Source organism: Silurus meridionalis, chromosome 21, assembly GCF_014805685.1.
Source record: "Silurus meridionalis isolate SWU-2019-XX chromosome 21, ASM1480568v1, whole genome shotgun sequence".
Classification (NCBI taxonomy): domain Eukaryota; kingdom Metazoa; phylum Chordata; class Actinopteri; order Siluriformes; family Siluridae; genus Silurus; species Silurus meridionalis.
Window position 1 is genome coordinate 2,621,211 of NC_060904.1, and position 23,559 is coordinate 2,644,769.

Here is a 23,559-nt window from a genome sequence, read left to right on the forward strand (position 1 = left end):
CCACGCACCTCATGTCATGTTCGCTGTGCTGGTTTTGCAGTAGAGCTCTGAAGCTAACAGGAAACAAGTAGGGCAGGTCTAACACCATCCTGAGCTCTTCATTAATGTCATTTCAGTTTCCAACCCTGAAAAATGGAAAAGTGCCCTCGAGGTTGTCCACCACATACAGACTGCGGTTTATTTATTCTCACAGATAGGAACAGAATGGATTTTTAGAGGGTTTCCATATGTACAATAAAACGTCATTATGTTTTCATGAACACAGGGACATTCTTATGGAGATGTGTGATGCAGTCCTATCGAATTCCCCTAAATGCAAGAGAAGTGACGAAGTGCCCTGTAGGGTGCCTTCCTAGTGTACACAGTTCCATATAGTGTACACCTATGTATATTGAGATGAAGTGCCCTCTAGGCTGCCCATCCGTTCCAGAAGTTGTGACACAGAATGCAGTTAATATATTCTTCCCCTATAGGGGTCGCCACAGCGGATCATCCGTCTCCATACCCCCCTGTCCTCTACATCTGCCTCTTTCAACCCGACTACCTGCATGTCTTCCTTCACCACATCCATAAACTGTCTCCTTGTTCTTCCTCTTTTCCACCCTCCTGGTGGCTCCATCCTCAGCATTCTTCCACCGAAATACCCCATGTCCCTCCTCTGCACATGTCCAAACCATCTCAATCTCACCTCCCTCACCTTGTCTCCAAAACGTCCCACATGTGCTGTCCCTCTAATAAACTCATTTCTAATCCTGTCTATCCTCGTCACTCCCAACGAACATCTCAACATCTTCAGCTCTGCTACCTCCAGCTCCACCTCCTGTCTTTTACTCAATGCCACTTAATGTCTTTAAACCATATGTACAAGGATACTTAAAGAAAGTGCCCTCTAGGGTGCCCTTTTTAGTGGAGAATGTGTCCTTTAGCGTATCCCTGTATGAGTGAAAACATGCTGAAGTGCCCCAAAGGCACCATGTCCAGTGAAAAACACATGATACAGGAGGTTCTCATGTATTCGCAGACATGTGATGCAGTGCCCTTTAGTCTTCCTCTACATGTCCTCTTGAGTGCCTATAAGGATGTTAGATACCAGTGTCTGCTCCTCGGCCTGTTATTTACTTTTTCAGTTCAGTGAGATTTTCAGAAAGGAGTTCCTATCTGGCTGCAAAAAATAAAAATAAAGTGAACTCTAAAGTGAATGCATCTCTTAGATAACAGAATGAAGGAAACCGGAGCTCAGCAGCTGAGGATAAAATTACACGCACTCACCGGATGCTCGTGAGCGCCGCTCGGCATCTTCTCGCACGTGCACCACCGGTGTCTCCGGTGCACGGACATGGTGGCTGTGCGCGCGAGGTTGTTGGGAATCTGGTATTTGAAGCTTAAGGTTTGAGGAATGAACCGGCGGTATGGAGGCGCGCGGAGAGAGCAGCCAGGGGAGCGAGGACGATGCGCCACCGGAGGACCGAATCAGTGTGAGTCACATTGTGCTGTAAAGCGTCAGGGTTCCATTATTACTGAACACCTGGTGTGTGTGTGTGTGTTCCTCAAAGGTGCATGAAGTGTTCCTTTATTTAGAGCTTTAAAAGATATTATACTAAATGCTGGTGGGAAAAAAATCTACAACAAAGTTTTATAAACCTGCTGATAATCTTTCTAATGGAAGTGTTGTTTAACTATATTACGTCAGACCTTATTCAAAGCTCCCAGCCAATTAAAATCATTCAATTAATAAATCGATTAATCATTCAGCCAATGAAACGGTTTTTCTCGCACATGTTGTGTTCTAAATAAACCAGTTTCACCAATTGAGTTTATTTGCAGCCCTCGGTTAGCTCATTGTCAGTAAGTAAGTAAAACGAGGAGATAAGATGACAAGGCATGAATAATAAATGTTTTTAATAAATAATAAATAATGAACAGGTTAACTCAGAAGCACAGCGGGGACACAAATACACCGGAAAGTTTTTTAACAGGAATCTGAGGACCTACCTGTTTCTACAGCTTTACACAATGAAGACTGTTTAAAAAAAAAAAAAGAAAACCTCTAATGCATAAACATTAAGAGAATTTACATTAAAAGGTTACAGGACGCATTGTTTACATAGCAAAGTAATAATTAGATGCATAAATATTCATGACGTGTTTGTGTACAGTATAGCCTGCAAAATAAATCTAACAAATACACATACATTAAATAAGAATAAAATAATGACTACCTGATTGCCTAATGACTGCTAGTGTTTATATTTAATATTTACTCTTTGTTGTTTGTTATATTTTATTTATTTGTTTGTTTCTAAATTTGAATGCTGATTGAAGAAGAAAAAGTTAGATGAGGGTTTCAAGATGATGTGAGCCAGATCTGATGAAGATCTGGTATAAAACAAACATCTTTTAGAAGCACCAGCATCAATGTAAGCATTGTTAACATGGTATTGTACTTTTGGCCAGTAGGTGGAGCTAGCATAATATTTGTTGATCATGTTCCTGAAGATGAAGAAGTTTTATGTCAATTTATTGCTAAGATACGTGCTGTTTGGCAAAAACTGTTATTTTTTAAATAACTTTGGATAATGACTGGATCAAATTTGTAGGAGTAGCGAGAAAACTACAAAACCATATTGTTTTGGACAATATGCAAACCTGATCTGAACTAAAGAGAGGTTGTTTTTTTTTATTTGATTTGTCTTAATCATTCTGAAATCTTAAACATCATCACACACTTTTACACTCATACACTTCCTTACCCACTGCACAAAAGACATGAGAGTAGTGGTGGGCAGTCAGGGCCAGCAAAGTACTTTCAGAAGCACTGACCTACATTTACAACCTAAATTCTAATATTTCGTCCATGAATTCTTTCACAACAGTTTATTCTCTTCATTTCGTAGCGTTTCTCTCGGCTGCACTGCTTCCAGTACGTGTATGTGGATGTCAGATTTCAGTCTCTATGTGCTGCCATGTCAATCTAATCTGCACAGGGCCTTCAAAGTCTGTACTGCTGGCGTTTTTACCACAGAGAATATTACCAACAGGTCTGTTTCTTTAACCAATCAGATTTCATATTCACTTCACAGGGCAGCTAGCTGGCCCAGAATATTCCGTCCTCTGATTGGTTGGTCAGAGGGAAACTGTTACAGCCAAGTTCGACTGGCAAAACACATGTGTAGCTCTGCATGTGACTTTTTTATGCCTGCGGAGGAAGAGAAATTTTTTCTGTAATGCCACGAGTTGTTATATTGAGTTTTCGTATAGTGTTGATGGTTTCTATAATTGCAACGTGATAGTGGTGGTGTTTCGGAGGTGGATTAATTTGAGTACAGTACTAGCCCAGGTACCAAATGCATGGCCCGCCAATGCATGAGAGTGATGTCACACTTGAGCTGTATGAAATGCCTGATAAACTGTTTATGAAGAAACATCATGTGCTGTGGCTCAGAGATAAAGCTGGTTCATGCTTGCTCCTTCTTGACCTGCTTCGTCTCTTTCTGTGTTGAGTCACTGAGGCTATATAGCACTGGATAAAGACAGATGTATTGTTTTGGCACAGTTCATTTTATTTCTGTTTCACATCACAGAAACAGTGGAGTTTGGAATTACCAGTCCATGTGTCTCACACACTGAAAAAAATCCAACCATTAACACTTCTACATCACATCTACCACTTAGATATACCACATCTACCACTTCTTCCAGTAATATACTCCAGTAACATTTACCACTAACACCACCTACTGTATTTACCCACTGAGTGCTACCATCTACCACAGACAAAACAAATGTTTGTGAAAATTTAGATAAAAAGGTGCCAATAAGCAAAAAAGGTGCTATTATTTTATTCCTCAAATGTAACTTCTTACTATAGACAGTGCAAAGAAAAATAGAAACCAGCCACTCACCTGCAATTTACAACAAACATCTACATGCTGTAATCTTTTTGCTACAGGTGAAGGATGTGTCTGTGGAGCTGGCCACGGTAGACGCCATACTCGATAAACTATGTAAAAAATACAGCAGACGCAGAAGGAGAGCAGAGAAGGTGAAAAAAGCGAAGAAGAAGCCGCTAGTGAGCCTGCAGAACCTGGTCCTGATTATTACAGTGGTGGTGTTTGTCATGGTGGTGATCATGTGGTCACTTCTCTGGGTTTTTACCTGTAAGTGTAGCAGGATAGGTGCGGCAATTTCTAATGAAAGTGATGCATCAAATGTTTGGTCATTTTGTTAAATATTGTTCTTTTTTATAGTTCGGAGAGAAAGCAACAGTGGCGTATACTTCGCTGGTATGTTTCGTGTTGCCAACGTGGAGTTCATACCGGAGTACCGGCATGCCGACTCTAGTGAATTTGTATCCATGGCAAATGAAATACAGCAAGTGGTGAGGCGAAAAAACAACTTCTCTAATAAACAATATATTATACTGTATAACGTTACATTTTGTTACTGAGAAAACGTACTGACTGATAGAAATCACTACCTAAATGTTTTTTTGCTGTATAGAAAAATTCTAGATTTTGTAATCGTTTTAATTTTCTATGTCTTGTAAATGAGCCTTTATTACAGAAACAAGAATGTATTGGAAAGAGCACATTAATATAACCCAGTGGATAAACTGTTCAGAAAATTGATCAACTTTTTCTGACCAATCAGAATCAAGAATTTAGCAGCACTCTGGTATAAAAAAAAAACAACATGAAAATAATTATGTGTTTTTCTCCTTCAGGTCAGCAAAGTCTACAGATCCTCTTCCGTATCAAAGCTTTACAAACACACTGTCATATCTGACATGAGGTACTGACATCACACATATTTTTAGTCTTTTTTTGCAGTCTTGGTGTATATGTAGTTAAGACTATAAAAGTAAGCTAAATTTTGCTTAGTGCTTGTTCTTATATTTTATAATCGATCAGTTGGTGTCCAACAGGTGTTAATGTTGACAATGAATAATACATCTATCAAACATCAAACCTTCTCCTCATTCACTTCTTTACTTTGTAGTATTCAATGTCAGCTTCACCACTATTGGAGTATTAAACCAAAAAGAGTTTATATTCTGAACATGATCCATTATATTTGGTGTAATTAGTAGTGTAAACAGTGTAAACTAAAAAATTAGACCCAATCATAATTTTTTTTTTTTATATTCAAGAAAATGAGGAAAATGTACCTGAGAGTTTTGAGTTGTGGTCTTGTCTTACTTTCATTAGTAACAACGATAAAGGTGGTGTGCTGGTGCATTTCTGGATGATCTTCGTGGTGCCCAGGCTGAAGACACCAGCAGTGTGTGAGGAGTGCGTTAGTGCGATCTTTAAAGACTCGGTGCTCACATCCCTTAAGAACAGATCCTCCGTGGGCTTCCTGTTGGGGCTTCCAGTAGACATCGACTCCATCTTCATCAACAGTAAGATGATGATACGTGTCTAAGGCTTGGATTAAAGAGACAAATTGAATTAATTTATACTGACATGATATACAGCCAGATTTTATAGTATTATAGATATTTAAATAGATCAATACATATCTGAATCAGAAGTAATTGCCAGTGTATTGAGCCTTGTGATCTTTCAAGCCATTTGGTCATACTTTTGTATGAAGGTCTCCATATCTGCATGTTATTATTTAAGAATATGAGCTCAGTACATAAAGTGGTAAGTCTACATGATTCTGTTTTTTTTTTAAGCTCTAAATAATATTGTGAATTAATGTCCCAAAAATGTACAGAATGAGTTAAATAAGGGAAATATATATTGTTTCAGCGATATTTAAAATTTAATAACAGGTCATGTACGGACAGAAATAAATGCAAAATACAGAATGTACTGTATAAAAAAAATCAGCCATTGTATATTTATTTCACTTTTTTCTCTTTAGTTGCTCTTCGCTCCGATTACACATCAATCGCTGCAGGTAATGCTTTCAGTGTTTGATTGGCATGACTGCATGTATTTCAAGTCCCATGCCTTTCATAGTTCATACATTTTTGCCTTTGTCTCAGGCTCAGAGTGTGTGGACAAGCTGTACGCAGGAATCCCCGATGCAAAAGTCCCACTAAACGTTTTCTCCTCATGGGGAGGTTTGAGCTGCCACGTCAAGCTCACGTCTGCCCCAGGGTCCATCATTCGCCTCACTGTGAACAGGCTGGATATCGATGCCAGTGACTGCATATATGATGCTCTAACGGTATATGATGCACTGCTGCCTATGAGAGCCAAGACCTTACACAGGTTAGGGTTTAACTCTTGACTAATAAAGAAAGAAATTCATGGTAGCTGTTAAATAAATGAATTCTTAGATCTCCTGGATATAGAATAAGAAGAAAAGAATATACAGTAAAATATGTTTACAGTGAGTGTGTGTTTTTTCCCCTGTAGCTTGTGTGAAGCTGTGCGAGTTCCAGTCTCTCTTGTCTCCACCTCAAACGTCATGCTGCTATCCTTCAGACTCACACAAGGCAACAAGAGCTTCCGAGGATTCTTCCAGGCTGTTCCTGAGGAGGGTGTGTGTGTGTGTGTGTGTGTGTGTGTGTGTGTGAGAGAGAGAAACAGAATGTAAGAAAGACTGACAGAGTGATACAGGATGTCTGAACTCTGTGGTTCCTTTATGCTGCGAATTTATAGTCAAGTTCTCAAATTGTGTCTCATCCTGTGTCTTTCTTTTTTATCTTTCTCATGTCTCTATAGAATGTCTGAGTGTAGCTGAAATTCCAGTGTCCCCCAGTGAAGCGGGAGAAATGACCAGCCCGTTTTACCCCAGTCTTCTGCCCCCGCTATGCTCCTGCACCTGGAGGTTTCAGGTACATCACAAGACTAAAAATATTTTAGATAAATCTGTTCCATACGTGTGATTTGTCTCGCATGTATAAGTGTATATGATGTCTGATATGTTAGGTATTAGATAAGAATGAGGTCATGTGACTCATTTTAGACCAGTAGCCCTTTTCTTGGCGTGGCTCTGAAGTTTCAGAACTACATCCTCTCCCCAAAAGACCTGACGCCGTGTGAACATGGCTGGTGGAAGGTCAATGAGATCATGTGAGTGATCGTACATTAGTTTAGAGTTTAATGATGAAATGTGAGCTCAGATTGATAACCGGTTTTGGGGGGGTTTTGCTTGGTCATGGTGACCCCACAGATACTGCGGCCGCTACGTGAGTCACACAACTGTCTTCCGCATTCCCGAGAGAAATGTAGAGGTGGTGTTTCGATGCAGCTCTCGCAGTGCTGAGATGTCTTTCAGCGCCACCTACAGCAGCTTCAATATCAGCCAACGTGAGAGCAATACCGCCCCCTGATGATAGTAGAAGTTATTACAATTTGATTTCAAAATATTCTAAAACGTTGTAGATACAGTATTATTCTAATATATAATACTTTATCTTCCTATTGTGTATATATATATATATAAAAACTACATATTATTCCTGCTGAAAAGCTTTCACGTTAATTACATGACCATGAAGGACATATCATCATGGTTTTTATTATCATGTTTTTTTTGTTTTCTTCTCCAGCATGTCCTGAGGGTCACTTCCTGTGCACCACAGGGTTGTGTGTGGAAAAGGAACGGCGGTGTGATGGCCTGGATGACTGTCAGGATGAGAGCGATGAAGTTTTTTGTTGTATGTCAGTTTTCTCTTTATCTCTAAATCACCAAACAAATCCGGAAAATAGTCTGAGCTATAGACAAAGATGATCAAAGAATTTCATTAAAAAAATCCTGATTCTTTTGTCCTTAATTACAGTGGAAGTCTAAGGACAGTTTTTTTTTATGAAAATATTTAGTAGTATATAGAATATTTTAATACATTGTTCAGTCTAAGCAGTGTTATATAGATATAAATATATAATACAGATATATAGAATTTTAATAAAACAATCTCCTTAAGTGTAATCTTATTAGATTTATAGCACAAATCATTCAGGAAAGACTAATCAAGTCCAAACTTTTTTACCAATTTTTGTAGCAAAAGTTTGGTGATGAACCACATATTGATGTGATGCACATATGTTTGGCCATATAGTGTATTTCACTTAAATGCTTAGGATCACATGACATCCTACAAATCAATAACTTGTGACCACCAGGAATGAATTTCTTAGTACGGATCTGTAGGGATGAATTGCATCTCATAACACATTGGCACTGATGTTCTTTCAATATGCAGCAAAACCCTTTAAAAACTGCGGCAGTCTGGCTCCTCTTCATCCGCTTTATGTTTGCGATGGAGAGAAGGATTGCCCTAATGGGCTCGATGAAACCAACTGTACCCAAGGTAGATTGTCTTGACTCTTCACACACTATAAAATCTGCAATATTCATATTATTTTGGAAAATAAAATATGTAGTTCACCTAAACACAAAGCAGTTTTTTGTCATTCCATTGTCACTTTTGAATGGCGAAAACTGAACGTTAGAAGTGAATATGTTCTGACAGAATGCTTGATGCTCTGCAGAGACTGGCTGCTCGAGGATGTGGTATCAGTGCAACAATGGAGCGTGTATCCTAAAGAAAAATGCGAAGTGTGACGGATTTCATGACTGTCTCGATCACAGCGACGAGAAGGACTGCGGTGAGTTCTCACAAAACACGTGGCCTATTTTTAACCAACATACGCCTTTTACCTTTAATTACAATAACCGGGTGTGTTTATTTAAACTCCAGAGTTGAGTTATTGTAATTAGGAAAATGATTTGGCTGACTCGGATTTCAGTTAGTTAACTCTCTGGTCATTCTAAAAGCCACACACAGACTTTAATTATAAGCACTGTGATTGTTAGAGCAATGACTCACCCAACCCCAATCCGCCCTCCCCTGACACACACACACACACACACACACACATTTTAACTGTGCTTCCATTAGGATATTGTCAGCCTTAGCGCCATACTATACGAGGTCACTAGTGCGCTAAAATTGCTGTGTTAATTGCAGTGTGCTGGCAGTGATTTTGAAGGGGCTTTGATATAAAAAAAAACAGTCTGGGCTTTGATCGTTGCTCTGGTTCTGAAGCAAAGGCCTGTATTGAATTAATAATAAGAGATGGTGCTCTTCAGGGCTATGGCTGGTCAGCCAGTCAGTGCCTTTCAGCTGCTCTCTTTCCCAAACTGAAAAAAGAAAAAAATCTGTGTTTTTCAGCAGGAGTGTGTTTCGCTCTTATGTTTTGTGACAATACCTATTCATAATCTACAACAGAAACGATTTTAACCACACTCGTCTCTATCACAAGCTACTATTTCTCTCAACTACCTCAGCTACAAATAATCTTTAATCAGTACTGTGGTTAATGAAATTCTCAGATCCAGTTGCATAATTGTGTATTACTTTGCTAATAATTTAATCATAACCATGCAGCCTGCGGTCAGCCTGTGAAGCGTGTGATAGACAGCACAGCTCGTCAGGAGCGAGTGGTGGGTGGAGTCAATGCTATAGAAGGGGAGTGGCCATGGCAGGTTAGTTTGCATTTCTCTGGCCATCTGTACTGTGGCGCCTCCGTCATCACCAACGAATGGCTCATCTCCGCTGCACACTGTTTCAGCAAAGAAAGGTAACATCACAAAACATGTGCTATGATCTGATTCTGAAAAACGTATTTATAGGGTACTAGCCCGGATGATTAGTAGTACATGTAAAATTGTTTTGAGTAGGTTTGTATATTAGTGCTTTGATAACCTTTGTCTTAACCAGACTGTCAGACCCTCGGCAGTGGATAGCGTACATGGGCATGTTGACTCAGGGCAGTGCTAAACACATAGCAGAGATCCGCCGCATCGTGGTGCATGAGTTCTACAACGCTCGAAACTTTGATTATGACATCGCCCTGCTGCAGCTCAGAAAGGCGTGGCCCAGCAGTCTGGCCCCCTTTATTCAGCCTGTGTGCTTGCCTGCTCCATCACAGACCCTCACTGAGGGACACCGCTGCTGGGTGACCGGCTGGGGCTACCGCTCCGAACAGGGTGAGACGGGAAACTAGATCAAATTTAGTGTGGCATCAACGATTAAGTTGTTTGTTTGTTGTTTTGTTTTTTAAGAAATTGGTCACCATGTCCATCTTTGATGGTTTTCTCAGATAAGGTTCTACCTACTGTGCTTCAGAAGGCTGAGGTGAACGTCCTAAGTCAGAGTGAGTGTAAAAGGGCATACGGTCCTGTCTCACCTCGCATGCTGTGCGCAGGTGTACCTGGTGGAGAGCGAGATGCCTGCAGGGTTAGTGCACAATAAAGCACCTTAAATATCTACATGATCCCCCACTGCACTTATCATGCTAGCTTGAATCAGAATAATTAAAACAATAATGCTCTTGCTTGTGAGGTAAAGTCTTACTCAGTACCTTTATGTTCCTCTTTGACTGCAGGGGGACTCCGGAGGTCCTCTGTCATGCCAGGCTTCGGAAGGTGGACGCTGGTTTCTGATAGGAATCGTAAGCTGGGGGTCAGGCTGCGGCAGACCTAACTTTCCCGGAGTGTACACTAGGGTGGTCAAGTTCATCTACTGGATCAACAGCCACATTTACAACTCATGAAGAACTTACAAAACACACAGCCAAGCATCATGACCTCTACTCAATGGACCTCAGTATCTGTGAACAAACCACAGCATTATCACAGCCATCATTAACTTATTTGAGCAGATTGTGTGCAGATGTGTGATTGTCTAGTGTGATTCAAAAGACTTCAATGCATGGTCTATTTACATGGGCATAGAAAATATGTGTATTACAAAAATAAATAACATTTGAGAATTTGAGTGATTATGCTGGAAATGATCATAAAAATCCATCTAGCTGCTCTACATCTTTACAGCTGTTTCTTCACCCTCTCACCAGCCAAGACTAAAAATGCAGCTCATATTAACCAGAAATCACAAACTATCCAGTCCTAAAACTTTCCAACTTTTACTACATTTTCAACTGCAGCAATTTTTTCACCAATTGATTTCTATGAATTCACCAGGAGGCATTTCTACTAAATGATGCATTCTTTTCTGTGTGTGTTTCAAATAGTATCACACTTCTGACTGTGATCTGTGATGACAAATCAATCTTTACTTTTTTTTTAGTCACTCATTTCCATAAAGTTAAACTTTCCTCAACTTTGTGGCATCATTCAACATGCCCACATTGAGTAGCCAGCGATCCGTGTCACTCATGTCGCCAGAAGTCACCAGCTTTCGTTGAAAATGAATACGGTCACTTTATCTCCGTGAAGCAGTGGATATGTGAGTGCAGTTTTACACTGGAGACTCTTTCACAAAAAAAAGACAAAAAACAAAACTTATATCAGTGCTGTTACTATGGAAACGATCATGAATATTAGAATGACCGTTGTATATTAAGATAGATAGATAGATAGATAGATAGATAGATAGATAGATAGATAGATAGATAGATAGATAGATAGATAGATAGATAGATAGATAGATAGATAGGAAATATATAGACATTAAACTTGAAACTCTTTGGCTGTTCCCTGATTAATTTAATGACTTTGGACACACGTCTAACCATCTTGACTTTGCCCACCGGTTCTTGTCAGACGCCTGAGTGCCACCGGTTTATAGTGGCGCCTTTGTGCCGCGTTGCATCATGGGAGCAGTGCAGCACCTGTGCACGGGCGGGTGCAAGCATTGAGCGCGCGCAGCGCTGCACCCGCTCAGCTCGGGTTTCTTTGCGCACCGAAAGCGAGGCATCGTTCCGGTTTTTTTTTTTTTTTGCCTCTTGTAGGTTCATTTCTCCGGCGTCGTGCTGTGTCGAGTGCGACAGGGAGACACACTGGACCAGGAATGAGGACTTTCCCCAAAAACAGAAGCTGCGAGGTTTACAGCGTATCCGGTTTAGGACACTGTGGAACCGCAGACTCACCTGTACAGGTAAGAAAGAGCCTGAGTGGGACTGAGAGGGAGACAGTTGTGCTTTACTAAAGAGAAGACAACCGGCATTTAATATAATATGAGTTAAAGCTTATAGATTACAATACTAATCAAATAACAATCAAGACTGATTTAATTTTAGTTTAATTTCCCAGTTTATGGATCAGCCAATCATGGCTTTTCTGTGTAGTGTTAATAAGAGATTTGTTTACTGAATTGAAATCACAGTCAGGAAAACTGCAGCTTTGTAGCTGTCAAAGTTTGTATATAAAAGATGATGTGGCAGTACTAAATACCAGACGATGGAGCGGTGAACCTACTGAGAAGGGCCGTGGGAAAGCGGACCCTTGGAGTTATTCTCCACACAACTCCACAGGGAGGGAGACCTCACCTGGTTATCTCTCTCTCTCTCTCTCTCTCTCTCTCTCTCTGTCTATCTCTCTCTCTCTCTCTCTCTCTCTCTCTCTCTCTCTCTCTCTTTTGTGCATACATCTTATTATCCCTATAAGGTCCAATACACTCTAAACATATCTTTGTTGTTGTGAGGACACTTGGTCTCCACCAAGAGATATATATATATATATATATATCAATTAGGACAGCAGGCGTCTCTACACTTGTCTGGCAATTCAGAAAGCACTGCCTCTTGCACTTCAGGTGCTTAATGCTTGGCATGTGTTTTAAGGAAACGGCTGAAGAAAAAAAACCTAAGGAAAAGGGCTTTGTGTGTGTGTGTGTGTGTGTGTGTGTGTGTGTGTGTGTGTCTTTTATTTTGACCTTCAAAAATGCGAGCTTCTGCAAACTTCTGCAAAACATTAGTAACTTTGTAACACATCCACATGCACACGGTTAACTGTAAAGCTGGATTAAGTGAATTGATAATTATTTTAAAAACACTCAAAAGTAAACGTGCACTAATGAATGAATGAAAGAACTAATTGATAGCTGCAGGGTGTACAGACATACACACAATACACCCGGGCACAAAAGAACTATAAATATATACAAAATAATTCATTACAATCTGAATTATTTGATATTATAAATGTATTAATTTATATATGTATTATACTATTCATTTGAATCACATCACAAGACTCTGCTCTTGTGTGTGTGTGTGTGTGTGTGTGTGTGTGTGTGTGTGTGTGTGTGTGTGTGTGTATAATTTCCAATAAGCATTTCGATGTATATAAATATTGACATTCTGTGTAAATAATTATTATACCTGATTTCATTAAAACACTGGTATTTTTATGCATGAGAAGAATATTCAGCAAAAGAATGGAACCTCTGGTGTCTCTTCAGCACAGGTTGAGAAAAAAAGAAGAAGAAAAAAAAAAGCAAATTATGTGGGACGCCGACATTCAGTCAATTAGGACAGCAGGCGTCTCTACACTTGTCTGGCAATTCAGAAAGCACTGCCTCTTGCACTTCAGGTGCTTAATGCTTGGCATGTGTTTTAAGGAAACGGCTGAAGAAAAAAAACCTAAGGAAAAGGGCTTTGTGTGTGTGTGTGTGTGTGTGTGTGTGTGTGTGTGTGTGTGTGTGTGTGTGTGTGTGTGTGTGTGTGTGTGTGTGTGTGTTTGTGTCTTTTATTTTGACCTTCAAAAATGCGAGCTTCTGCAAACTTCTGCAAAACATTAGTAACTTTGTATTATATTATTTTATGCAATAGTTTTAACTGTGTTATGCTGCTAAACACTTTTATTTGTAGGACATTCGAGTAAATGAGCCGTTTGAAACTGTGAGGGCTTCTGACAGTGAGACTCAAGCTGGGTCAGACACCATGTGGCTGGGGGACAGGAGAGCCACCTTAAGGGCATGGCGAAAGTGGGTACTGGGTGCCGCCCCCCTCATCCCTCTGTCCACTGCTGTTGCACTGACTCTCCATTTCCTTGCATGTAAGTTAAACCCTAGTGCATGGGTGAAATGCAGAGATTGTGGTCGAGGATTTTCCTGCATCACACCAAAGGACATCATACATTATGTTTCCGTTATGTGTCTCAGACATAATTCATATAATATCTATGAATGTTCATGTAGTTCATAAGAATAGTGACTTATCAGTGCATTGCACTTGTATTGCCTCTACAGCTTCTCCGTCTTCTACAGTGTTCTTCCTGGGAGGAAACGTGGAGTTTTCCAACCTCAGCTTTTCACCTGACCTGGCTGATCCTTCCTCTACACAGTTCCACCTTCAGTCTCAGGCCCTCAGCCCCTATGTAAGCATACACACAGACTGTACTCGACATGGTCTCCTTGGAATGTGGCAAAACCTCTAGAGAGCACTCTGCGCTGATCCATGCCCTTGGCAGTGTCAGACATGAAGTCGGCCAGAGCTGCATCTCTTGTGGTGTGCTGCGCTCTTCACTGTGGCCCTTTTAAGATGTAAAGCAGGCTGTAAGAGGGGCCCCTGCTGAGCTTTTCGGCCACTCCGTGGCCCTCTTAAATGTAAAGCCGGCTGTAACTGGAGCCCATCCTGGTGCGAGGCAGCACGGTGAGAGCATGTCCCAGAGGGCCAGAGTCTTTTCAGGGCTGAGGACAAGAATGGCGTTTGTGAGAACCGCAGGACCCAGGCAAGCCGAGTGAGAAGAAGAGCAGGCCCTCAATAAAAACATTGTCTCTGCACTTCCTCGCACAATCAGATGCTCTGTGTCTGTGCACTGAGAGGGACGCAGGCCGAGAGGAGAGGAAAGGTAGATCGAGGAACAGAGAGGAGAGAGGCCAGAGAGAGATGAAGGGAGAGAAAGAGAGAGAGACAGAAAAAGAGAGAAATTTTTATTAAATAGGCATGAGGTTATACAAGTGAGTGTTCCAGCATGTCTTAATTGGCCTGAGTAATGCCTTATGTAAAACTTGTAACCCTGTTTAATATGAGTGAATGGGCAGGTGTGGTGGAGTTGTGCAAGAGTGTGCCTGTGCTTATTAAAGGTAGTCTAAACCCACTGCCCGCCCCCGCCACCCTGCACTTCAGAATGACATTGAGCTCTGGACAATGGCGCTCTTGTTGCCTATGGCTCCTGTTGCTCAAAGCCAATCGCACAAGAACGGGGCCTTTTATGCCAAGACTGCATGTCTTTGCCGGGGCTACTGATGTCACACCTTGTCCAGTGATGTCACTCTTTCTGTCGGTCTGAACACAGGGTGACGCGTACGCAATCTAGATGATGCAAAAGACTGGAGTGAAACTTCTTACACTCCTTTTACCTCTTTGTATACTTTGAATCAGGGGCTGTTGTTTGTGTAGGTTGATTATTTCAATATTTCTTTTCACTGCACGGATGGTGTTTAACAGATGAATGATTCTTTGTTTGCGGTGCTTCAGTTCTCAGCGTTATATGAGTCATCACCCTGGAGGCCATACTACCGCCGCTCAGGGATTGTCGCCTTTAGGTAAGAATTCTCCTGATTTTTTTTTTTTTCTTCCTTACTCCAATTGTAGTTGATCCAAGACAGATTTAGTGTTGGAAGATGAAAGCGTTGAAATCAAACAGGCTTGTTTATGTTTTTCCTGACACTGTAATCTATAAAAATGGACAAAAAGGTACCACAAAGCCAAAAACAGTAGTAGTATAGTAGACATTGTCAGGTTTTACACCACTACATGCATCAGATTCAGGTATGAGCTATTCTAATATTATCACAAACTGACAAATGCTGTTACTGAACCACACAATGTCTTATGAGTTGAGTGTTCAGTGCTCAAGTGGTAGTTACATGTTATTGGCTTACAGCTGCAGTGCAAAATTAAAGAAAAGAGACACAGGGCTCATTGTAGTAACTTCTGTCACTCTTGTCACTTATGCTGCTCACCTACATTAGAGCTGAAATAAGTGTTGATTAGTTCTGTCAATATTTGAATTAGATCTGTACAGTGGTCTGTACATCCATTTCTATCTTTCACCATTTTGACAGCCAGTATTTGACGAAAAAATATTATGTTATGTTGGTTTTGTTTCTGTTCAACAAGTGTTGATGTAGGTTTTAAGCAAAAAAAACCTGATTGTAACATCTAACAGGTTTTCAGATGTTACACATAGTTGCTGCCCAAGATAGAAGTACAAATAATTTACACACTGTTGTAAAATCAGCCTACAAAAATATAAAGGCTTAAAAAAGCCTGTATGAATGTTGTGGCTCCATGTTTTCAGTGAAGGAGTGAATGGACTGAACGTTTTCTTCTGGAGTAAGTTCTCCACTCCATCAGCGGCTATTGCAAATGAGCTGCAGAGAGCTAAACCTGCGTGGTTGCAGCGGCATCTTCCCGGCACTAACAAGGTTCTTCACAGCAGGCTGGAGGAACAGTATTACTTGGCGAAGGATGAAGACACACTAAGATTCTTGGGTAAACTCTTTGGACTCCATAGAACTAAATTCTGTACATTGCATTAGAGGTGTGAAACAGATGCCTGATAATGTTCAAATCTTACCTGCAGGATTGAATTTAGACAGTGAAGATGATGATGATGATGATGATGACATGGCAGATAAGATAAAGAATCCCAACAACCTGCAGAGTGGCAAGTGGCAGCTTGGACTTCAGGGTAATATCAGATAATACAATTATGTGCCATATATATATATATATATATATATATATATATATATATATATATATATATATATATATATATATATATATATATATATAATTTTTATTTTTTATTTTTTATTTTTTACTTTTACTTCCCTGGTATCTTATGTCCTGTTTGGTTCACAGCAATGTCTTTTGACCTCTACGCCAAATATGGCAATAATCGAACTCTGAGTTTGGTGAGCCCGAAGAAACCTTATTACCAGTGGAGGCTGAGAGTTCCCTCAGGTCATGTAGTGCGGTTAGATGTAGTCACCCTGCAGGGGGCAACACCCGGTAGCTGTTCAGCCAACAAACTCTCCGCATATGACTTCCTGCTTCCTCTTCAGAACAAAATCATAGCCAGGTGTGTATGCACATGATTTTATTTAAAAATTTGCACAGGCTAGTTAGCATGAAAGCATGCTGTCGTTGATAGGTGGTGTGGTTTACCAGTGACCAGCTCATCCCCGGTGATGAAGCTGACATCCTCGGGAAACGTCATGCTCGTCACTTTTTCGTTTAGTCGACAGAGGCATGGAGCTATCTTCAAGGCCTACTTTCAGGCTATACCAAAAGCCGGTGTGTGTTTGCCCAGCATGCCATTTTGTATAGTAATCTTTGGATGATTCCTCGTTATACAGTACATCACTGATGTTGTTCTTCTTCGACAGAATGTGGAGGCTTTCTGTCAGCTTGGAATGGCACCATAGTATCCCCTTACTATCCTGCCTACTACCCTCCAAACGTGGACTGTAACTGGAAGATCAGGGTGAGTTGAGGCCAGGGAGTGTTCCCATGTCCTGACTCTGCTTCTCAGTGTTAGTGCACATGGCTTGTGAACTGTATTCAAAGCCACAGGGGGGGATGCTCCTTCTTTTGTGCTAGAGTGCATCCTTTGAAGGCGGCTGACTGTGGTTTCTCTTTCAGGCTCCGCTACCTGGTTACCTGCTATCCATAACCATTGTGATGCTGGATATTCAGGACTCACCCACCACCAGCAGCTGCGATAAAGACTGGCTGGAAATCGGTGGCGTCAAGTGAGTGTCTCTATTTCAGAGGGCCCATACTTAATGGCTCCAACTGTAGTGTTTGCTCGACCTTGTATGTGGTTGATCATGCTGGTGTATGTGTACCTGTGCTTGTGTTTTCCTCCGTGATCAGGCTGTGTAATCCAATTGGGGACAGCAGCAGGAAGAGGATCTACTCCTCCCCTGTGTTACTGCACTTTCACTCCGACGAGTCTCTGACTCACAAGGGCTTTTACCTGGTGTACAGAGCCTTCTCCCCGGAGAGCAGTGAGCACACTATCCTTTTGTGTTCTCCCAGCGTCTGCTGAATGTATGACAACGTTTAGGGCTTTATTTTGCAAAGCGACTTGGCTGTGGTTCATTCTAAGAAGTGCCTTTGTGGTGTGACTGTCTTGGACACTGTTGTTTGTCTTTTTTTTGCGGATGCTTTGTAATGTTTCTGGGCCAGTAAAGGTCGAGTGTACTATTACAATCTTTTTTTGTAGACTACCAGAGCAAGTAATTTACTGCCAGTATTTACACCATGCGCGTTTTTCACTCCAGCGTGTCCGAGGCAGTTCCGCTGTGGAGATGGACGCTGTATTCCTCTGAGGAAAGTGTGTGATGGAGAGAGGGACTGTGCAGACGGTCGGGACGAGGCCAAGTGCTGTAAGTAGCCTTGTGTGATATAACAATATTATCATCCCTACAGGATATTATGTTGCAGCGATACCCAGTGATGTTTATCAGCGATATATTGTATTACCAGACTTGTGTACTGCTGGCATTGTGCTTAGGTGCGCTGCAACAAAAAAGTTGCTTATTACTCAAAAAAATGCGAAAAAGTTTTTTAATTTTCTCCTCAGTTAAACAAGAGATATGCCAAATAACGTGCATCTGAACGATTTTGAGGTGTTTAAATCTTCCAGTATTAACACAGAAATCCTGGAAGTCCTACCTCTTTCCCTAAATTCATCTTGTTCTCATTTTCTGTCAAGGTAAATGGAGAATATTTAAGTTCATCAATGCGAAAGGTTACTAATGAGAACTGAAATCTTTACTATATTATACATCAATTCAACATTGACATTACTGTATATACCTATAAATGATCATTATCTAGTTGTTTTTCTGTGGTAAAATTCGACAGCGATGTGTAAACCAGGAGAGGTGTACTGTGGGAGTGGGCAGTGCAGACCACATGGGAGCCAGTGTAACCTTCAGGCTTGTGGAGACAGCAGTGAGGAAACAAACTGTGGTAATTTAACACTTTTCCTCCTCATGACCTTGACTTATCTCAGACCTGCCTGCACTTTATCACTGATAAAGATCTGTTGTCTATTTGAGTTATTCTCACTTAAACACTGGAAGAGTTGTGGTGATTGTGTAATACCTGATTATTATACATGTGTCTGCTCAGAGTCTGTTCCCTTCTTAGCAGGTAAATGTTACCACATGTGCTCGAATAAAATATGCCTTCCCAAGTCTTCTGTTTGCGACGGTGTCATAGACTGCAAAGACCGTAGTGATGAGCTCAACTGCACAAGGGCATGTAAGTGCAAGTATTTTTTTACACAAAGCATAGCAAAGAGTTTAAAGAAAAATATTTACACAGCAAATTCGACCTAAAGCACCAAAGAACATAGTTCTTCATAGTAGAACATAGCTAGCTGCCCAAAAACTTGGATCACTATTGTGGTTCTGCTAGTAGTTATAGATTGAAGTCCCACTGCACTCGAAATCACATCCAGATATCTGGCTATTTAATTAGCAGATAATGTAAACTGGCGATGTTCCTACGTGTGGGGTAACGAGAAAGATCTTTTTTTTCCCCGTTGTATTAATTATAGGATAATATATTATTTTAGTTGTGTTCGATATTTTGGGTGTATTAAATAAATCTCTTGCGTGTTTATTCTCTTAATTCTTGTGAAAAGGTTTTTAATTATGTTAATCCAAATTTAGTCCGAAGGTTTTTGGAAAAGATTTATCTTAAACATCTAATTTAGTTTTATAGTTGTAAAACTAAACCTGGCTTTTACCATAAACACCAAAGAAGCAGGCATGGGGAAAGAAATCTTACAGAGAATTTATTCATGCTTAGTATTTATCCAAACCCTGCATTTGTTTTGAACATGTAGACAAAGGGTGCTCACCGACGTCCTATAAATGTGCGAATGGCAAGTGTATTGCGAAGGTAAATCCTGAGTGTGACGGCATCAAAGACTGCAAGGACGGATCAGATGAACTACGCTGTGGTGAGGATCCAGCTGCTAACCTCTTCACTGTGGTTATTCATCAACTCTTCATAGAGCTTTTGACTTATTGATGGTGAAGAAATGCTTGAGCTGTGTTTAACTGTGGGCCGAACACTTTTCTATAAAACACTGCTTCCTGTGCAGGGATGTGAGATAGTCCTCTGACCTAGGACAGATTTTTGGCTTTCATACCAAATGGATTTCCTTCTGATGATAGAAGCTGTTATATATGCTAATGTGAATGAACTGCTTCATAGTTTTAAAGGAGCCTCTGCCCATTTTTTCCCCAGAGTGTAAGTAGTTCTTTGAAGATGAATTGAAATCAACACTGTCTTTTATGAAATTAGTGAAAAGGTGGATGCTTAGAAGTCTTTTGTTGATGTTTGCTATAGTTTGATTTGGTTAAGTGTGCAATCCTTGTGTAGTATGAATGCATTGTTGTTTATAACACCTTTCTTTTTTACAGAACAGAACTTATGTTTCATGTATAGTTAGATAAATAAAGTGAGCCATACCAATGCTGAACCCAGGCTGTGTCCTGTTCTCACTGGAGCAGGGTGTGGCACTCGGCCAAGGAAACGGGCGAAGATCGTGGGAGGGACGGACGCACAGGCGGGTTCATGGCCCTGGCAGGTGAGCCTGCAGATAGAGCGCTATGGCCACGTGTGTGGAGCGTCTCTAGTGGGCAGCCGCTGGCTCCTTTCTGCTGCTCACTGCTTCCAAGACTCGGATGCCATCAAGTGAGAACTGGCTTGGATCTCAGTGTAGACCTGTAAAGCAATAGTACATTGTAACATTTACACAATTTTTAATTAGTAAACCATGTATTCTTTTATATTTACAAACTTTGTAGACATAATTAGACGATAATCTGAACAACTTGTCGACTTGTGCAGGTACTCAGATGCTCGTGCCTGGAGGGCTTACATGGGCATGCGGGTCATGAACTCGGCTAGTAATGCTGCTGCTACACGCCAGATCCGCAGGATAGTCCAGCATGCCCAGTACGATCAGTTCACTTCTGACTACGATATTGCCCTCTTGGAGCTCAGTGCCCCTGTCTTTTTTAATGATTTGGTACAGCCCGTGTGTGTGCCAGCACCATCACATGCCTTTACCTCTGGCACCAACTGCTTTGTCACTGGCTGGGGAGTCCTCACTGAGGAAGGTAAACCTTTGAGGAATTCACCACATTGTGGGTCTCTGCTCTGCCCTCTTGTGGACTGTAAGTGCATGTTGTTTTTTTCTGGGATTTAGGAATTATTTTATTGTTTTAGGTGAGCTGGCCACTCTGCTGCAGGAGGCTACAGTAAGCATCATCAACCACAAAACGTGCAACAAAATGTACGATGATGCCGTCTCTCCCAGAATGATATGCGCAGGAAGTGTACAGGGAGGAGTCGATGCCTGTCAAGTGAGTTACTGTGTGTGTGTGTGTGTGTGTGTGTGTGTGTGTGTGTGTGTGTGTGTGTGTGTGTAAAATTCTGTATATTTATCTGCACTTCATTTATGTTAATGTGTGTGCATGCAGGGAGACTCTGGAGGGCCTTTGGTGTGTCTAGAGCGGGGCCGGAGATGGTTTCTGGCTGGCATTGTGAGCTGGGGCGAGGGATGCGCACGACAAAACCGGCCCGGAGTTTACACACAGGTCATCAAGTTCACAGACTGGATCCATCAGCAGACTAAAGGCCAGGTGTGACATATCAACAAAACAGCTTGGATTTCATCACGATTTGCACACACTCTGTCGTTCTTCATGGACATCAACCCAGACGTCATGGTGTGTAGCGATACCACAAACTCTGTCACGTTTCTATGAAGGAAATCCCCCTCAGTCCAGGCCTCATCCTTAACCATTTCATACCTCTCTGCTCAATAATGCTCTTTTATATCCTGAACGAAACAGTGCACATGCCGAAAGCCTCAAACGACAGACCGTTATTTTAGTAATGTTAATGCTCTGTTTAAATAATGAGTGTCAAAATATGCAAAGAGTATTGCATATGCTGCATCACTAGTAACATACATGTAATCCTATTAACAGATTTAACCATATTTATAGACTGATGAATACTCATCGTGTGTCCCTGAATACTGAGACCACTGTATCTTGCTCATTTCATAAAGGCCATATAATTACTGTGAAATTACTTGTATGTAAAAAAAAAAAATGAAAGAGTATATGCCCTAAGATACAAACCTGGTGAAAACTACAACCTAATGATTTACTCACTCAGTCTAAAAGTATTTTGCTTTAGTCATTTTTCTCTCATTCATTGCTTTAAATGATATTTGATTCGAGTTAATTGAACCCTGAATCATGCGGGTAAAGAGATTATATTAAACCTAAATAAAATATATTTTGCTGTTTTGTTCATTTAGCAGTATTTAGCTACCCAATTCATGCTAATCCTATACACAGGCGTTTATTTATTTTTTTGATAAACCCAATTTGAAAACAAATGTAGGAGTAATTTAATTTTAGGGAGTTAATTGCTATACTGAATGCACAGATGAATCAAGTGAGAAGCAGGTTTTTATTAAACTATGTTAGATTCCATAGTTGTGCTGGTTAAGCATTACTGCTGATGGTTTTTTCCATATTGCCCCCTGTTGGTGAGGGCAAAAACTGCAAACTCCCACTGGGTCATTTTCCTTAACTCTTCCTTTTCCATGTATGTTGAACAACCTGATATTGATGTCAAATGATCAGACTTTATGTTTATATTACATCTGAAATATTAGACATATATTAAACAGAGGTGCTATACCAGTTTGACTTTGTGGTCATGTGATTTTGTGCATGTGCTTAATTATTAAAAGGAATAAAGGGGCAGAAAACAATAGACATCCAAAATTGTGTATTTCTAAAGCACTGAATATGCATTGAATGCTAAATAAACACTAAATAAAGCATTTATATACTATTACTACTACTTCTACTAATAATAATAATAAATTCAAAGTAAATTCATAAGTTTAAATTATGGAGAGTGTGTTAGAGAAGTGAAGAAAAGACTGCAGGCAGGGTGGAGTGGGTGGAGAAGAGTGATAGCATGAGTGATGTGTGATAGAAGAGTATCTGTGAGAGTGAAAGGGAACGTTTAAAGGACTGTGGTGAGACCTGTGATGTTGTATGGTTTAGAGACAGTGGCATTGAGTAAAAGACAGGAGGTGGAGCTGGAGGTAGCAGAGCTGAAGATGTTGAGATTTTCGTTGGGAGTGACGACGAACAGGATTGGAAACCAGTTTATTATAGGGACCGTTTGTAGGACTTTTTGGAGACAAGGTGAGGGAGGTGAGATTGAGGTGGTTTGGACATGTGCAGAAGAGGAACATGGGGTATATTTCAGTAGGAGAATGCTGAGAATGGCGCCACCAGGAAGGAGGAAAAGAGGAAGACCAAGGGGGAGGTTTATGGATGTGGTGAGGGAAGACATGCAGGTAGTTGGGGTTCTGTTTTGGTTATTAGACGTTGTGTTGTTTAAAGTCTAACGTAGAGTCACTGTTGGATAATTTTAAGCCAGTGTTTAACTTTGTGCTGGATTCTGTCTGATGTGTACAATGGATACTAAGCGTCTACACTCGCTACACAACACTTTGGGAGAGAAAAGAAAAACAGAAAAAAATACAATCAACTGGTTGCCCAATTGTGCACACAATTTCATGTGCCTGCATTTAGATTCAACCAATCACATTGCAACGTGTGTTTTAAAATATAGTTATATAAATCACTGAAGGGCTTCTGAATAACTGCAGTTAATCTTCACCTGTCTGGGGCTCTGAGGTTGGGTGACTAGATGGAAGGGGGAAAAACATGCAATCCTGCGTAAAATTACCAGAACCATGTAG

At 40.7% G+C, this 23,559-nt stretch overlaps 2 protein-coding genes across 4 annotated transcripts; both read left to right on the plus strand.

Moving 5' to 3' along the window:
- The first annotated feature begins 1,275 nt into the window (after positions 1-1,275).
- On the plus strand, positions 1,276-10,744 carry tmprss7 (transmembrane serine protease 7). Its single transcript, XM_046877449.1, has 18 exons — positions 1,276-1,475; positions 3,950-4,157; positions 4,248-4,378; positions 4,724-4,791; positions 5,208-5,401; positions 5,872-5,907; positions 5,996-6,224; positions 6,372-6,496; positions 6,681-6,793; positions 6,925-7,031; positions 7,132-7,268; positions 7,511-7,618; positions 8,165-8,272; positions 8,454-8,570; positions 9,353-9,545; positions 9,686-9,954; positions 10,068-10,204; positions 10,353-10,744. Exons 1-18 carry the CDS (start codon positions 1,410-1,412, stop codon positions 10,518-10,520), a joined length of 2,514 nt encoding a protein of 837 aa, XP_046733405.1. The 5' UTR covers positions 1,276-1,409; the 3' UTR covers positions 10,521-10,744.
- Positions 10,745-11,599: 855 nt separating this feature from the next.
- On the plus strand, positions 11,600-22,486 carry LOC124403728 (suppressor of tumorigenicity 14 protein homolog). Of its 3 annotated transcripts, none has more exons than XM_046877445.1 (19): positions 11,600-11,866; positions 13,581-13,767; positions 13,961-14,088; positions 15,192-15,259; positions 16,018-16,211; positions 16,303-16,410; positions 16,587-16,806; positions 16,879-17,021; positions 17,114-17,211; positions 17,370-17,479; positions 17,604-17,737; positions 18,014-18,118; positions 18,600-18,707; positions 18,888-19,001; positions 19,591-19,707; positions 20,261-20,447; positions 20,604-20,875; positions 20,985-21,121; positions 21,239-22,486. In XM_046877445.1, the coding sequence occupies exons 1-19, from the start codon at positions 11,780-11,782 to the stop codon at positions 21,404-21,406; spliced, it is 2,685 nt and encodes an 894-aa protein (XP_046733401.1). In that variant the 5' UTR covers positions 11,600-11,779; the 3' UTR covers positions 21,407-22,486. The 3 variants fall into 3 exon arrangements, with proteins under 3 accessions (XP_046733401.1, XP_046733403.1, XP_046733404.1); XM_046877447.1 differs by having other exon boundaries at positions 20,264-20,447; XM_046877448.1 differs by having other exon boundaries at positions 18,891-19,001.
- Positions 22,487-23,559: the final 1,073 nt, after the last annotated feature.

What these genes read in the sequence shown, in the direction of transcription:
- LOC124403728 (XM_046877445.1), top strand. Translation starts at nt 11,780, where the DNA reads ATGAGGACTTTCCCCAAAAACAGAAGCTGCGAGGTTTACAGCGTATCC. An exon ending in CAAGACTCGGATGCCATCAA is followed by an intron (nt 20,448 to 20,603) that starts GTGAGAACTGGC and finishes CGACTTGTGCAG; the next exon opens with GTACTCAGATGCTCGTGCCT. An exon ending in GAGGAGTCGATGCCTGTCAA is followed by an intron (nt 21,122 to 21,238) that starts GTGAGTTACTGT and finishes GTGTGCATGCAG; the next exon opens with GGAGACTCTGGAGGGCCTTT.
- tmprss7 (XM_046877449.1), top strand. Translation starts at nt 1,410, where the DNA reads ATGGAGGCGCGCGGAGAGAGCAGCCAGGGGAGCGAGGACGATGCGCCA. An exon ending in TGAAACCAACTGTACCCAAG is followed by an intron (nt 8,273 to 8,453) that starts GTAGATTGTCTT and finishes GATGCTCTGCAG; the next exon opens with AGACTGGCTGCTCGAGGATG. An exon ending in GAGAGCGAGATGCCTGCAGG is followed by an intron (nt 10,205 to 10,352) that starts GTTAGTGCACAA and finishes CTTTGACTGCAG; the next exon opens with GGGGACTCCGGAGGTCCTCT.